This window comes from Tupaia chinensis, unplaced genomic scaffold, assembly GCF_000334495.1.
Source record: "Tupaia chinensis unplaced genomic scaffold, TupChi_1.0 Scaffold000429_1, whole genome shotgun sequence".
Taxonomy (NCBI): Eukaryota; Metazoa; Chordata; class Mammalia; order Scandentia; family Tupaiidae; genus Tupaia; species Tupaia belangeri.
In genome coordinates this window covers 5,447,215-5,459,851 of record NW_006159934.1, presented here as the reverse complement: position 1 = coordinate 5,459,851, position 12,637 = coordinate 5,447,215, and the positions used below count along the sequence as shown (strand labels likewise).

Here is a 12,637-nt window from a genome sequence, read left to right as displayed (position 1 = left end):
TTTTGCTATAGGGCGCGTGTGCTCGACAGACAGAGAGAGACATAGAGACAGAAAGTGAGAAATCACCCCCCAGAGGGGATGGTCATGCCACAATCCCTTCTCCTCCATTCTCCTCTCAGGATCTTGGGCACACACGGACATGTGCCCGGCGTGAGTTTTAAGCCACCGGGTCCGGGGCGCGAACCGCGATCGACTACGTGGGAGTCCAGCGACATAGCCATTACGCTAACTGCTGGTTCCCAGGAGAGAATTAACCATCACTGGCCCAGAGAATGTAAAGTCATCATAAGCCACACAATCAAACAAGGACCCTTCTGTCTCTTTTTCTCTCTTTCTTCCCCCTGTTTGGACCCTGGTAGATTCAGACACAGCACCCACCAGGGAAAAGATGAATGAGGGAGAGAGTGAGGACTATAGCGCCTCTCTCACTGCAAAGCTCAGCCAGCAGCAAACATAGATTTGGGAACTTTCTCTGCACAGAGGCAAGAGTTGGGTCAGTGCATCACAAGCTCTTACACAGAACTTCAACAGAGCAGAAATTTAGACCCACAATAGGAGCAGAAGAGGAATCTCAACAGGCTTAACTCCATTCAGGAAGTCTGGCCCTGTTCCTTCTTTGGTTTCAAGTTATATTTCCCCAAATCTCCCAACCCACAATAACACCACACATCGCAGAGCCCATAGCTCCATGTCTGAGAAACATGGACTATGCTCTTCTGAGAATGGCAGAGGTCTCCAAGGTACAAGTGTAAAGTCAACATCAAATTCCAGGGCCCAGGTGGTAAACCCAGACTAGAAACATGTTAGTTTTTTGTGGTTCTAAAAAAGAGAAATTCATGGCTGACATTGAGAAGTTAGAAGATTTTAAAAAAGAATCTAGATTTATAGTTTCTCTTGGAAGTTGGGAGATATGACCACAGTGGTCCTATGTCCCCCATCACACCTCCAACCCTGGTGCCATCATGTGGGACTGGTGGCAGGTGCCTTCTTCAACTATGAAGGGCCATGTGTCCTTCAACTGCACCCCTCTTACACTGGCCTCTGCCCTCTCTAATGGTTATCTGCCCACTCTACCTCTGAAACTCTAATGTAGACAAAGAGGAGCAGAGAACAGACACAACATTTTGGAAAAATAGCAGTTTGCCAGGCAGGAGGGGGGGAATAAAAATATAAGTAGGATGAAACTAAAACAGAAAGGACATAAATTCCCTTCATGAATGATCTCCTATATTGTGTTGCCTACTGGGAAGTTTCAGTATCTAAAGACTTGTCTAGTCTGTTTTTGAAATAGTTTATTTTATTTTATTTATTATTGTTACTTTTTTACATGTGCTTAACAGTGAGAGAAAATGTGTGAGAAAGCAAGACACCAGGTCCAGGATATGAACTATGGTTGGCCACGTGGGAAGTCCAGTGCCTCAATTACTCCACCACCTGCTAGTCCAAGACCTGTCTAATCTAATGCTATTTTGATTACAAAATGGTCTCCAGATCCCATCCTTTACTGAAGTGAAATCATAGCTACTAATATGTTAACATCTCAGGGATAAGGAGAATCGATCACATCTTAATGTTTAAGAAACCATATTGTACCTGTTTAATAATAGCAGAAGGACCATAAAAACTCTCCCCTACAATTAAATATCCCCATCAATTATTAACAAATTAAGCACTTCATAAGCTAAGATATATTAAAAGGAGATCATTAATACTTGATTCTACTTTATACATCAGAGATGCATGTAACATTAATGACTCAAAATCTGGGACCAATAGTTAGCATAATGGCTATGTCGCTGGACTCCCATGTAGTCGACTGTGGTTCGAGTCCCGGACCTGGTGGCTTAAACTCACACCGGGCGTGTGTGCGCACATACCCAAGATCCCGAGAGGAGAATGGAGGAGAGGGGATTGCGGTGTGGCCATCCCACCTGGGGGGTGATTTCTCGCTTTCTGTCTGTCTCTGTCTTTCTGGCGAGCGCATGTGCCCTGTAGCAAAAACCTCTAAAAAAAAAAAAAAAAGAAGAAAAAAAAAGAAAAATCTTGACTATTTTCTTGAGTCTTTTTGAAGTGCAGATTGATCATCTCTATTAATAACTTACAAAATAACTTAACTTATAAAATACAAGCTAACTTTTCATTTAGTGTCTTACATTCTTAGAGACAGTCATTACAGATGTTTGCTGGGCTGGACATTCCAGAGAACCAACTGTAATTTCTTCTTTCTCTCTGTCCCAAACTCTTGTGGTCATACCTCATTCCCTTATCTGTCATGGCTGGAGACTAGCCTCCCTTATGTCAGGAAGACAATTGGCAGGAAACATTTGGCAAAATTAGAAAACTCCTAGTCTTTTAAGCCACCATTTGAATCTCATCTCTTTAAGATCTGAAGACCAATGGATCTTCAAATACTAATCCTTAAATTTTAAATGTCTCTGAAGGTGATGTTTTGGTTCTCAGATAATATCTGTTATGGTTCAAATGATGGTTTGTCCCTCAAGATCTCATGCTTTGGAATTTGATGTTGAGTGGTGGTGATGCCTAGTGGGTGATGATTGGATCATGGTGATTGCATTATGGTGGCATCAATCTCATGGATAGATTAATTCTGTCTTGTGAAACCTAGTGAATTCTGGGTGTCATGTGAAGAGGTTAGTTCTCATGAAAGCTGGTTGTTATCAAAGAGGGCCGTGATAAGTTTTCTCTCTACACATACCTGCCATCCTCTGGGCTTGTGTCTGTCATATCATAAGTCAACCCGATGCCTAGAGCATGTCTTCAGACTTTCTAGCCTCCAGAATTGTGAGTTAATAAACTCCTGTTTCTTTATAAACTACACAGTCTCAATTATGTCTGCTACCAACACAAAAGACAGACTCAGACAATACCCTAGTGATGAGTCTACTTTATTACTTGCAGACAGCCAAGAGTATGGCTCCACAGCATTGTGTGAATGTTTAGGGTGGAAACCGGAATGGTACTGGCTGAGGAGATATAAGACCTAAAGATTGCCTTCCTGGTTGTACAAATATGTCCATGGCTGACCTGGTTCTAATGTAATATTTCAGCTTTCAGCTTGACCAGAAAAAGAACTTCTCAAACTCTTACTTTTCTTTATAGCAAATCTATAAACTGAACAAAAACATCATGTTTACCTGTGAGATGTCCTTACTCCTATGTCATGATTTTTTTTCATAGTATCCTCTTAACCCCAAGGTCAGCAAGCACTCCCCTAATACTGGGCTAAGGTAAGTAGGCCTTCCTACCTCTTCTGACTTGAGACAACCTCCCACTCACTTTTTTTTTTTTATTTTAATGAGAGAGGGAGAGAAAAGGGGAGAAAGACAGAGATTTTATGGTTTTTATTTGTTTGTTTGTTTTTTAAAGAGAGATTTTTATTATCAAGTGCATGCACATGCCAGAAAGACAGAGAGAGACAGAAAGTGAGAAATCACCCTTCCGAGGGATGGCCACACAAAAATCCCTTCTTTTCCATTCTACCCTCTGGATTTTGGACACACATACATACATGCCTGGTGTGTTTTAAGCCGCCGGGTCCAGGACTCAAACTGTGGTCAACTATGTGGGAATCCAAAAACGTAACCATTGTACCATATGTTGGTCCCCAGACAAGGTATTTTGACAAATTCTTGCTATGTCGCTATCCTGCCCCAGCCTCCCAATTAGCCAGAACTCCAGGAATGTGCAACTATACCCAGTGTGTTCAGGTTGGTGGGGACTGGAAACTGGAGTCTTTCATACATCCTCCAGACTGCTAAGCAAGAATGCAAAGGAGGAAGAAGACCATGTGATGACAGTAGCAGGAGAGAGGGGAATATGTGGTACTGCCAGGAACCAAGGAAGGAGGTGGCCTCTTGAAGTTGGAGAAAACAGGGAAATGGATTCTCCCCTCGAGATGCAGAAGGAGCCAGCCCTTCTCACACTTTAATCATAATTCCATAAGGCTTATTTCAGACATCTGACCTCTAGAACGGTAAGAGACTCAGTGTGTGCTATTTTAAGTCACTACCATTCAGGTAATATGTTACAGCAGCAATCAGAAACTAATACTGTATGAAAACCAATTACTCTATTCAGCATCCTGGATATCTCAGCAACTCAGGTGGAATGCCATGAGATATTGATTTCCTTATCTTGAGGCACAGCTAGGTTGAACCTGGGGCAAGAGCCATGTGGAGTTTCCCAAAGACCCTCCAGTTATCCAGGATGCCACACAACTATTGTCCTTTTCATGTGATCCTAAATGGTGAAAAAGAATGGAAAACACTGCAAAAATACAAGGCTTTGAACACAAAGGAAATGATATATTTTGCAATGGTTTGAATGCCTCTCCTTTGAATATTGGAGGATTTATGTGGAGAGGGTGAGAGAGACTAGAGTATAGATACATGTACATGGACACACTTGCTTTTGGTCTCTTTCATCATGTGATGTTCTATGCTGCTAGAGAAAGCCCCTTTCAACAGGAAAAGACCCTTACTGGATGTAGCTCCTCAACAACAGACATCCAAAACTGTGAGCTAAATAAATCTCTATTCTTTATAAATCACCCAGTCTGTGGTATTCAGTTACTAGCAACAGATCCTGCTATTTCTAGGGAACTATTACTATTCTGTAGCTCCAGCCCATCACAATCTCACCCAGCCTTCCTCAGTGGCACCTTTTTACCCTTGGGCTTGGAAACTCACTGGCCAACAGGGCTCTCTTGTACAGACCTGATGGGGAGAGAGGGGTCTCCGGCGTCCCACCAGTCTTTCGGGGGGCTGATGTACATGCACCACAGCTCCCAGCTGTACCCGTGGGCTGAGTTCTCGTACCGCTGCACCTCAAAGTTGTCCTGCTTGATGTTGTCAATGGAGGGGAGGATCACTCGCTTCCGGTTCTCCTGGATGCGTGACAGAACTGGCTCAGCCCTGAAACACAGAGAAGTAGAAATAAAACCTCTCCCCTGAGACACACCTCAACTGCCACAGATCTCAAGCCCATGGGAATGAACAGAAGCAACTTGGCTAAAAGGGTGGGCTTTAGACAGGCTAGAACTCATGTGGAAACTGAGATTCCCTGCAGTTCACTGACCTACTCAGGTTGGAGTGTGCCTTTCACCAGTGACATGCTCCATGCAACTCACACCCTTGCCTGTGTTGAATTCATACAGTGATGGCTGCTCTGGCAGGAGAAGCCTGGGATGCTTTATAAATCACCCAGTCTGTGGTATTCAGTTACTAGCAACAGATCCTGCTATTTCTAGGGAACTATTACTATTCTGTAGCTCCAGCCCATCACAATCTCACCCAGCCTTCCTCAGTGGCACCTTTTTACCCTTGGGCTTGGAAACTCACTGGCCAACAGGGCTCTCTTGTACAGACCTGATGGGGAGAGAGGGGTCTCCGGCGTCCCACCAGTCTTTCGGGGGGCTGATGTACATGCACCACAGCTCCCAGCTGTACCCGTGGGCTGAGTTCTCGTACCGCTGCACCTCAAAGTTGTCCTGCTTGATGTTGTCAATGGAGGGGAGGATCACTCGCTTCCGGTTCTCCTGGATGCGTGACAGAACTGGCTCAGCCCTGAAACACAGAGAAGTAGAAATAAAACCTCTCCCCTGAGACACACCTCAACTGCCACAGATCTCAAGCCCATGGGAATGAACAGAAGCAACTTGGCTAAAAGGGTGGGCTTTAGACAGGCTAGAACTCATGTGGAAACTGAGATTCCCTGCAGTTCACTGACCTACTCAGGTTGGAGTGTGCCTTTCACCAGTGACATGCTCCATGCAACTCACACCCTTGCCTGTGTTGAATTCATACAGTGATGGCTGCTCTGGCAGGAGAAGCCTGGGATGAAAATTCAGAACACGGGGTCCCTTCCCCCAGGAAAGTGCCAAGCCTTTCTCACATGGAGAGGCCCATGGCTTTGTATGACCTGCATCACACTATAGTCTCGCACATTGTCGTAAGTTTCTCTCCAGAGCACTAACTGCCACCTCCTGTTTTTTTCTGCTGGTACTCAATTCCCTATCCCAAAATAGGTCACTTCTGCCCTGGCTGGCCTGGTTTTAATAAGCATTTCACTTGCTTCTTTGTGCGTGTGACTATTTCAGCTGTTTTACTTGATTATTTAATTGATTTCTTAAAAGGGATCTAATTGAATTGGTTAGCAATGGAAAGCCAGGAACTAATTAAATGCAAAGGCAGGCAGAATCTTGCCTCTCAGCTCTCCTCTCCCCTTAGGGCTGCAGCAAGCATGAGTCAGAAAACTGGCCCTGGGTTCAAGGTACAGCCCGGCTAGCTCAGGTGGAAGCAGATGGTAACACACCTCCATCTCCGTGTGTCTGGGAGGCAGACATAGGAAGAGATCATTTCCCACATTTGAAAAGGAAAAGATGGCTCTCATAAGCCAGAGCATTAATTTTCCAGCTTAGAACAGAGTGCCGGCTTTGCAAAAGAGTCGAGTGAAAATCCCATTCCTCTGCATTATTTGGAAGAATAATGAGAGTGCCTGGCCTACAACCCATCTCTTTTCATTTGCAGCTATTGAATTACCTGTTGGCTCATCTCATCTTTCTATTTAAAATGAGCAATAAAATATACCCTGGGCCATTTACTGCCTCCAATACTTTTGCACACAGCATATAGGCTGAAGCCAAATAGGACTGACTTTGAATGGCTTCTAGATGTGCTTCAGAGCTCTGCCCCCTCCAAGTCCTTACACATGCCATTTTCCTCTGGGAATGCCCTTTGCCAAAGCCTTACCACCTAGGAGACTTATATTAATGCCATCTCTCTCATGAAGACTTCTTTTCTTTTCCTTTTCTTTTTATTTTCTTCTTTTTCTGCCAGAGCACACATTCACTCACAAAAGAGAGAGAGAGAAAGAGAGAGAGAGAGAGAGTATCGGAAAATGAGCATGTAACCCCCATAAGGGATAGCCATGTTGGAATCCCTTCTGCTCCCTCCTTTTGGGCATGCACACACTTCTGGCATGTTTTTCAAGCTGCTGAGTCCAGGATTTGAACCATGTAAGTGGCCATGTGGGATCCAGCTGCCTTAACCACCACACTACTGGCTGGTCCGGAAAGGCTTTTTCTTCCTTTCATCTCCACCTTATTCAAGGTGAAGTAGCTTGCCCCAGGCTACACAGCTAAGCTAGTAACAGAGCCACATTTCTAACCCAGATGGAAACAGACAAAATGCCCCACCTAGATTCTAGCCCCTCCTGACCACACTGAAGGTCCCGAGAGCCCCCAGGTTTCAGTTCAAGACCTACCAGCCAGCAGTAAACTCCACGTGGGCATCAAAGAAGCCAGTGACCTGGCCAGTGGCCGCCTTCCAGCCCTCGATGCGAGCTCGGATCAGGCCCTCCCTCTTTTGATTGCGCACCACCTTCACAAGCCCGGGGTAGCGTTTGTGGACGTACTCCTCCAGGGGGGCCTTCAGCTCCTCTACAAATAACAAGATGTGAGAAAGTCCATAAACATGCCATTTCCAATTTGCATCCAACTACTGGGATGACTAGAGACCTTCAGGAAATGTGGGGATTGCAATGAGGTTTGCACATTAGAAATTCTAGTAGAAAAGAGACCAAGGCAGTCCGAGAGTCACAAGACATCTCTGATAGACTGCCTACAGCTGGACAGAAACCAGGCTTGACTTTTATATCCCAATTGTTGCAGGTTGGCAGACGCCTTTGAGATTTCATTTCTTTGTGGCCCTTCCAACTCTCTTGGCCAGTACAAGGGTCTTCAAAAAGTTCATGAGAATATTATGGGGGGACCAGCAGTTAGCATAATGGCTATGTCGCTGGACTCCCATGTAGTCGACCGCGGTTCGAGTCCCAGACCTGGTGGCTTAAAACTCACGCCGGGCGCATGTGCGTATGTGCCCAAGATCCTGAGAGGAGAACAGAGGAGAAGGGATTGCGGCGTGGCCATCCCCCCTGGGGGGTGATTTCTCGCTTTCTATCTCTCTGTCTCTGTCTGTCTGGCGAGCGCATGCACCCTACAGCAAAAACCTCTCAAAAAAAAAAAGTTCATGAAAATATTATGGAAAAAAAGCCTATACATTTAATTTTTTTTAATTTTATGATTTCTTACTTACAGTCATTGTACATTTCTACCACACAATATGGTTTTTCAAAGTATGTATGCAGTATGTGACAATAAAATCAAGGATGGGTATTACCAGGTACATCATTTTCAAAGAGAACTTTACATTCTTATGTCTATTAAGACTTTCTTCTTTGAGCCCCTCCTGCCTACCCTCTACTATCCACTTGCCTCTCATATAGCCTCTGTTATCTACACTTGTTCTCCCTACTACTATGTTTAGATCTTTCATTTTCTGCCACAGAGTACAGACATTCAGCATATATTGAGTGGGGATGTAGTGTTTTGTCTTTCATAGTCTGGTTTACTTTACTTTGCATCAAATCTATATTCATCTACTTTGTATCAGATGACAAGGTCTCAGTGTTACTCATTGCTGAGTAGTATTCCACAGAGTATACATGCCACATTTTTTCAACCCAATCTTCAGTTCTTGAGCACTTAGCTTGATTTCATATCTTAGCAATTTTGAATAATGTTTTAGCAAATGTGGATGTGCAAGTGTCTTTCTGACTGTTTTTCTATCCTCTGGCTAAATACCAGATCATATGAGCATTATGTTTGTAGGTTTTTAAGTAACCTCTATATTGTTTTCCACAGTGATTGTGCTAATTTCCAGCAACAGTTTGTTCCCTTTTCACCACAGACTCACAGCACTTGTCTTTCTTCCTTCCTTCTTCTCTTTCTTTCTTTTTTTTTTTTTTTAAATCATAGCCATTTTGACTGGGGTTAAGTGGTATATCATTGTAGTTTTGATTTGCTTTTCTATTATAAGAATTGTTGCCATGTGGGAATCCAGCCACCTTAACCTTCACGCCACCTGCTGACGCTATTATAAGAATTGTTGAGCAGTTGTCCATATGCATTTTGGTCATTCATCTGTCTTCCACAGAAAGTTGTTTATTCGGCTTATTTGATTGTTTTTAATTGGATAATTAATTTGGTTTGTTCATTCAGTTTTTGCAGATAAGCAGCTTGAGTCACCTATATATTTTGATTATTAACACCTTATATGAAGCATAATTTTGTTTGTTCATTCATTTTTTGAAGATGAGCAGCTTGAGTCACCTGTATATTCTGGTTATTAAACACCTTATGTGAAGCATAGCTGGCAAGTATTTTTTCCATTCTGAGGATTGTCTCTTCATTGTTTCCTTTGCTGTGCAGAATCTTTTTAGCTTGATATAATCCCATTCATCTATTTTGGGGATTATAGCCTGGGCTTCAGGGGTCTTATTTTTAAAAATCTTTGCCTACTCCAAGGTCTTCAAGTGTTTCCCCTGTGTTTTCCTCCCAGTAGTTTTATAGTTTGAGGCTTTACATTTTGATCTTTAATCCATTTTGAGTTGACTTTTGTTAATGGTGAGAGATAAGAATCCAGATTCATTTTTCTTCTGGTTCTTCCAGCACCTTTGCTGAAAATACTTTCTTTTCTCCACTGCATTGTCTTGTGCTCTTTGTCAAAGATTAGTTGGATGTATTGTTTGGGTTTTTTTCCTAGGTTCTCTGTTCTGTTCATTGGTCTATGTGTCTGCTTTTGTTCCAGTACCATGGTGTTTCAATGATCACAACTTTGTAATGTGTTTTGAGGTCAGGCAATGAGATAACTCCTGCTTTATTGTTTCTGCATAGTATTGTCTTTGTGATATGGGGCCTTTAATGATACTAGACAACTTTCATGTTTTTATTTTCTATTTCTGTAAAGAATGCCACTGGTTATTTGATTGGAATTGCATTGAACTTGTAAATCAATTTGTGCAGAATTGACATTTGAGTTATATTGTTTCTTCCTATCCAAGAACAAGGAATATCCTTCCATCTTTTCATATCATCTTTAATTTTTTTTCAATATTTCATGGTTTTTCTTGTGGAGAGTTTTTTGTTGTTGTTGTTGTTGTTTGTTTGGGTTTTTTTTTTGTTCTTTTTGGTTAGGTTTGTAACTAAGTATTTATGTGTGTGTGTGTGATTCTTGTAAATGGGATTGCTTTCTTCAATTCTGCCTCAGTCTGTTCACTGTTGAGGTATAAAAACACTAAAAATTTCTGTATATTGATTTTGTATTCTGCCACTTCACTGTATTTATTTATCATTTCTATGAGTTTTATTTTTCTTTTTGTGTGCACGTGTGAACTTTTTCAGATTTTCTATGCATATAATAATGTCATCTATAAATAGGAAAAATTTCACTACTTATTTTCCTGTTCAAATGTCTTTTATTTTGCTCTCTTGTCTGACTGCATTGGTAAGAACTTTCAGTACTAAGTTGAAAAGGAGAGGAGAAAGTGGACAACCCTTTCTGGAAGTTGAAATTTTTTTCCCCATTCAGTATGATGATGACAATGGGTTTGTAAAATATGGCTTTTATTGTGTTGAGAAATGTCCCTTCTCTATATATTTTGCTGAGAGTCTTGATCATGAAGAGATATTGCATTTTATCAAATGCTTTTCTGCATTTGATATGATTATATGGTTTTTGTATTTCTGTTAATGTAATGTGTTACATTTATTGTTTTGCATATGTTGAACCATCTTTGCTTCTTTCAGATAAAGCCTATCTGGTCATGCTGTATACTCTTTTTAATGTGCTATTGGATTCAATTTACTAGTATCTTGCTGAGAATTTTTGGCCTGTAGTTTTCAAGGATATCAGTCTATCATTTTTTTTTTATTATTATGTCCTTGTCTGCTTTTGGTATCAAGATGATAGAGGCTTCATAGAATAGATTTGGAAGGGTTCCTTCCTTTTGGATCATCATAAATAGTTTGAGAGAATTAGGGTTAACTCTAAAAATTTTGTAGAATTCAGAAGTGAAGTCATCGGGACTTGAGCTTTCCCTTGTTGGGAGACTATTTAATACTGATTCAAACTTTTGGCTTGTTACTGTCTTTTCAGGCTTTCTATTTCTTCCTGGTTCAATCTAGGTAAATTGTATTGTGGAAGGACACACATTAGATCTTGCACATGAGCAACTGTTCATCTATTTTTGTTCCCTTACCCTAACATGGCTATCTACTTCTGTAAACCTGCTTGCTCTTCCCATGAGAAAATAGCTTGTGCTAGCCATACAAAAAACCACATTTGGGATGCCATTTGGCACCTGTTACTGTCTTTGCTAAGTAGCCCAAAACCCTTTTGTTTAGATGTTTCTTGGCAATGAAACTAACAATCACCAGACCCCCACCCAGAGCCATGGAGACCATTAAACAAAGGTCTAGAGAGTGCCCTCAGAAATAATTAACCTGCTTGCATGGAAACCCCACTCCCTTTCCTGACATTTTGGACTTTCTGCACCCTTAGTAACTGACCCCCTATAAAAAGACTGCTCAATCTTCAGTCAGGACTGTAGTTCTGACTCTTAGCCCCCAGAACCTCATGTTATAGTCACTGGCCAACTAATAAAGACTCCCTTTAACCTTAATCTGGCTTTGGTGGTCATTCATTCAGTGGCACTCTACAATAGTATGTGTCTAGAAATTTGTCCAACTAATCTAAGTTTTCTTGTTTGTCGGCATGTAGTCACTCATAGTATTTTCTTATGATCTTTTATATTTCTGATTTATCTGTTATAATATTACATGTTTCACCACTAATTTTATCTAGTTCCAAAATAAACCTATACTTTAATTCCATTTTCCACAAACGTTTTAAAAACTCTTTATATTTCTGCCTTCATATTGCCCCCTGGGTCCTATTTATCAACCTGTCTCTGTGGGTTTTCTAGTTTGCACACAGACTGGTTCTCAAAGTATGTGTCTGGGGTGGTCTAGAAACATAGTCATGCACCAGATGCAATGTGGAGACCAGAGCTTACACTGGTCTTAGGTTGCAAAAGAAGTCTTTACCCAATAGTAGTAATGCTACCTTGGAACCAGCTACAGTAGTGAAGGCAGGATGGAGCTTATCTGCAAGGCTGGAGACACATGGAACTCTCAGGTCCAGAATCTGGGTGAACCTGAATCACAGCAAGTGTGTGCATACACATGCATGCACAATCCAGGCAGGCTGGAAGCATGACAAAATCTTGTCAAGGTGCCTGTCTCTCTCTTTCTCATGACAGAAATGAATAAACTTAAAAAAAAAAAAAAGCTACCTTCATGGTAGAGTTAATGCTACCAGTGATTGAAATGGAATGTTCTCTCTTATTCAACAAGCAGGTGGTAAAGTGCTTTATTTCTATGATCTAATTTAATCCTTACAGCAACACTAGGAGGTTGCTAGATTAATTCCATTAATTAACTGGATTAATTCCATTTTGCAAATTAAGACACAATATTAGGGAGGCTAACCTACCTCAAGGTCACATTGCTAGTAACAGCTGAAATGCAACCCACCTATGTTTAACTCCACATTGTGTACATTAGAATCACCAGATGTGGGGGTAAGGGGATGGACTAACTGAGAAGGGATCTTAGGGACCAGCATTTAGCATAATGGCTATGTCGCTGGACTCCCATGTGGTCGACCATGGTTCAAGTCCCAGACCCAGTAGCTTAAACTCATGCTGGGTGTGTGTG

At 41.8% G+C, this 12,637-nt stretch overlaps 1 protein-coding gene across 2 annotated transcripts in view; it reads right to left on the bottom strand.

Moving 5' to 3' along the window:
* GALNT17 (polypeptide N-acetylgalactosaminyltransferase 17) overlaps positions 1-12,637 on the bottom strand; it is a 486,325-nt gene that overhangs the window by 211,498 nt on the left and 262,190 nt on the right. The window contains exons 4-5 of one of the 2 annotated variants that reach the window (XM_006155012.2): positions 7,285-7,459; positions 5,388-5,585 (exon numbers count right to left, since the gene is read on the bottom strand). In XM_006155012.2, the coding sequence (XP_006155074.1) occupies positions 5,388-5,585; positions 7,285-7,459 (373 nt within the window). Of the gene's footprint in view, positions 1-4,736; positions 4,938-5,387; positions 5,586-7,284; positions 7,460-12,637 lie in introns of those variants that run through there. The other variant, XM_006155011.1, reaches the window with a different exon arrangement.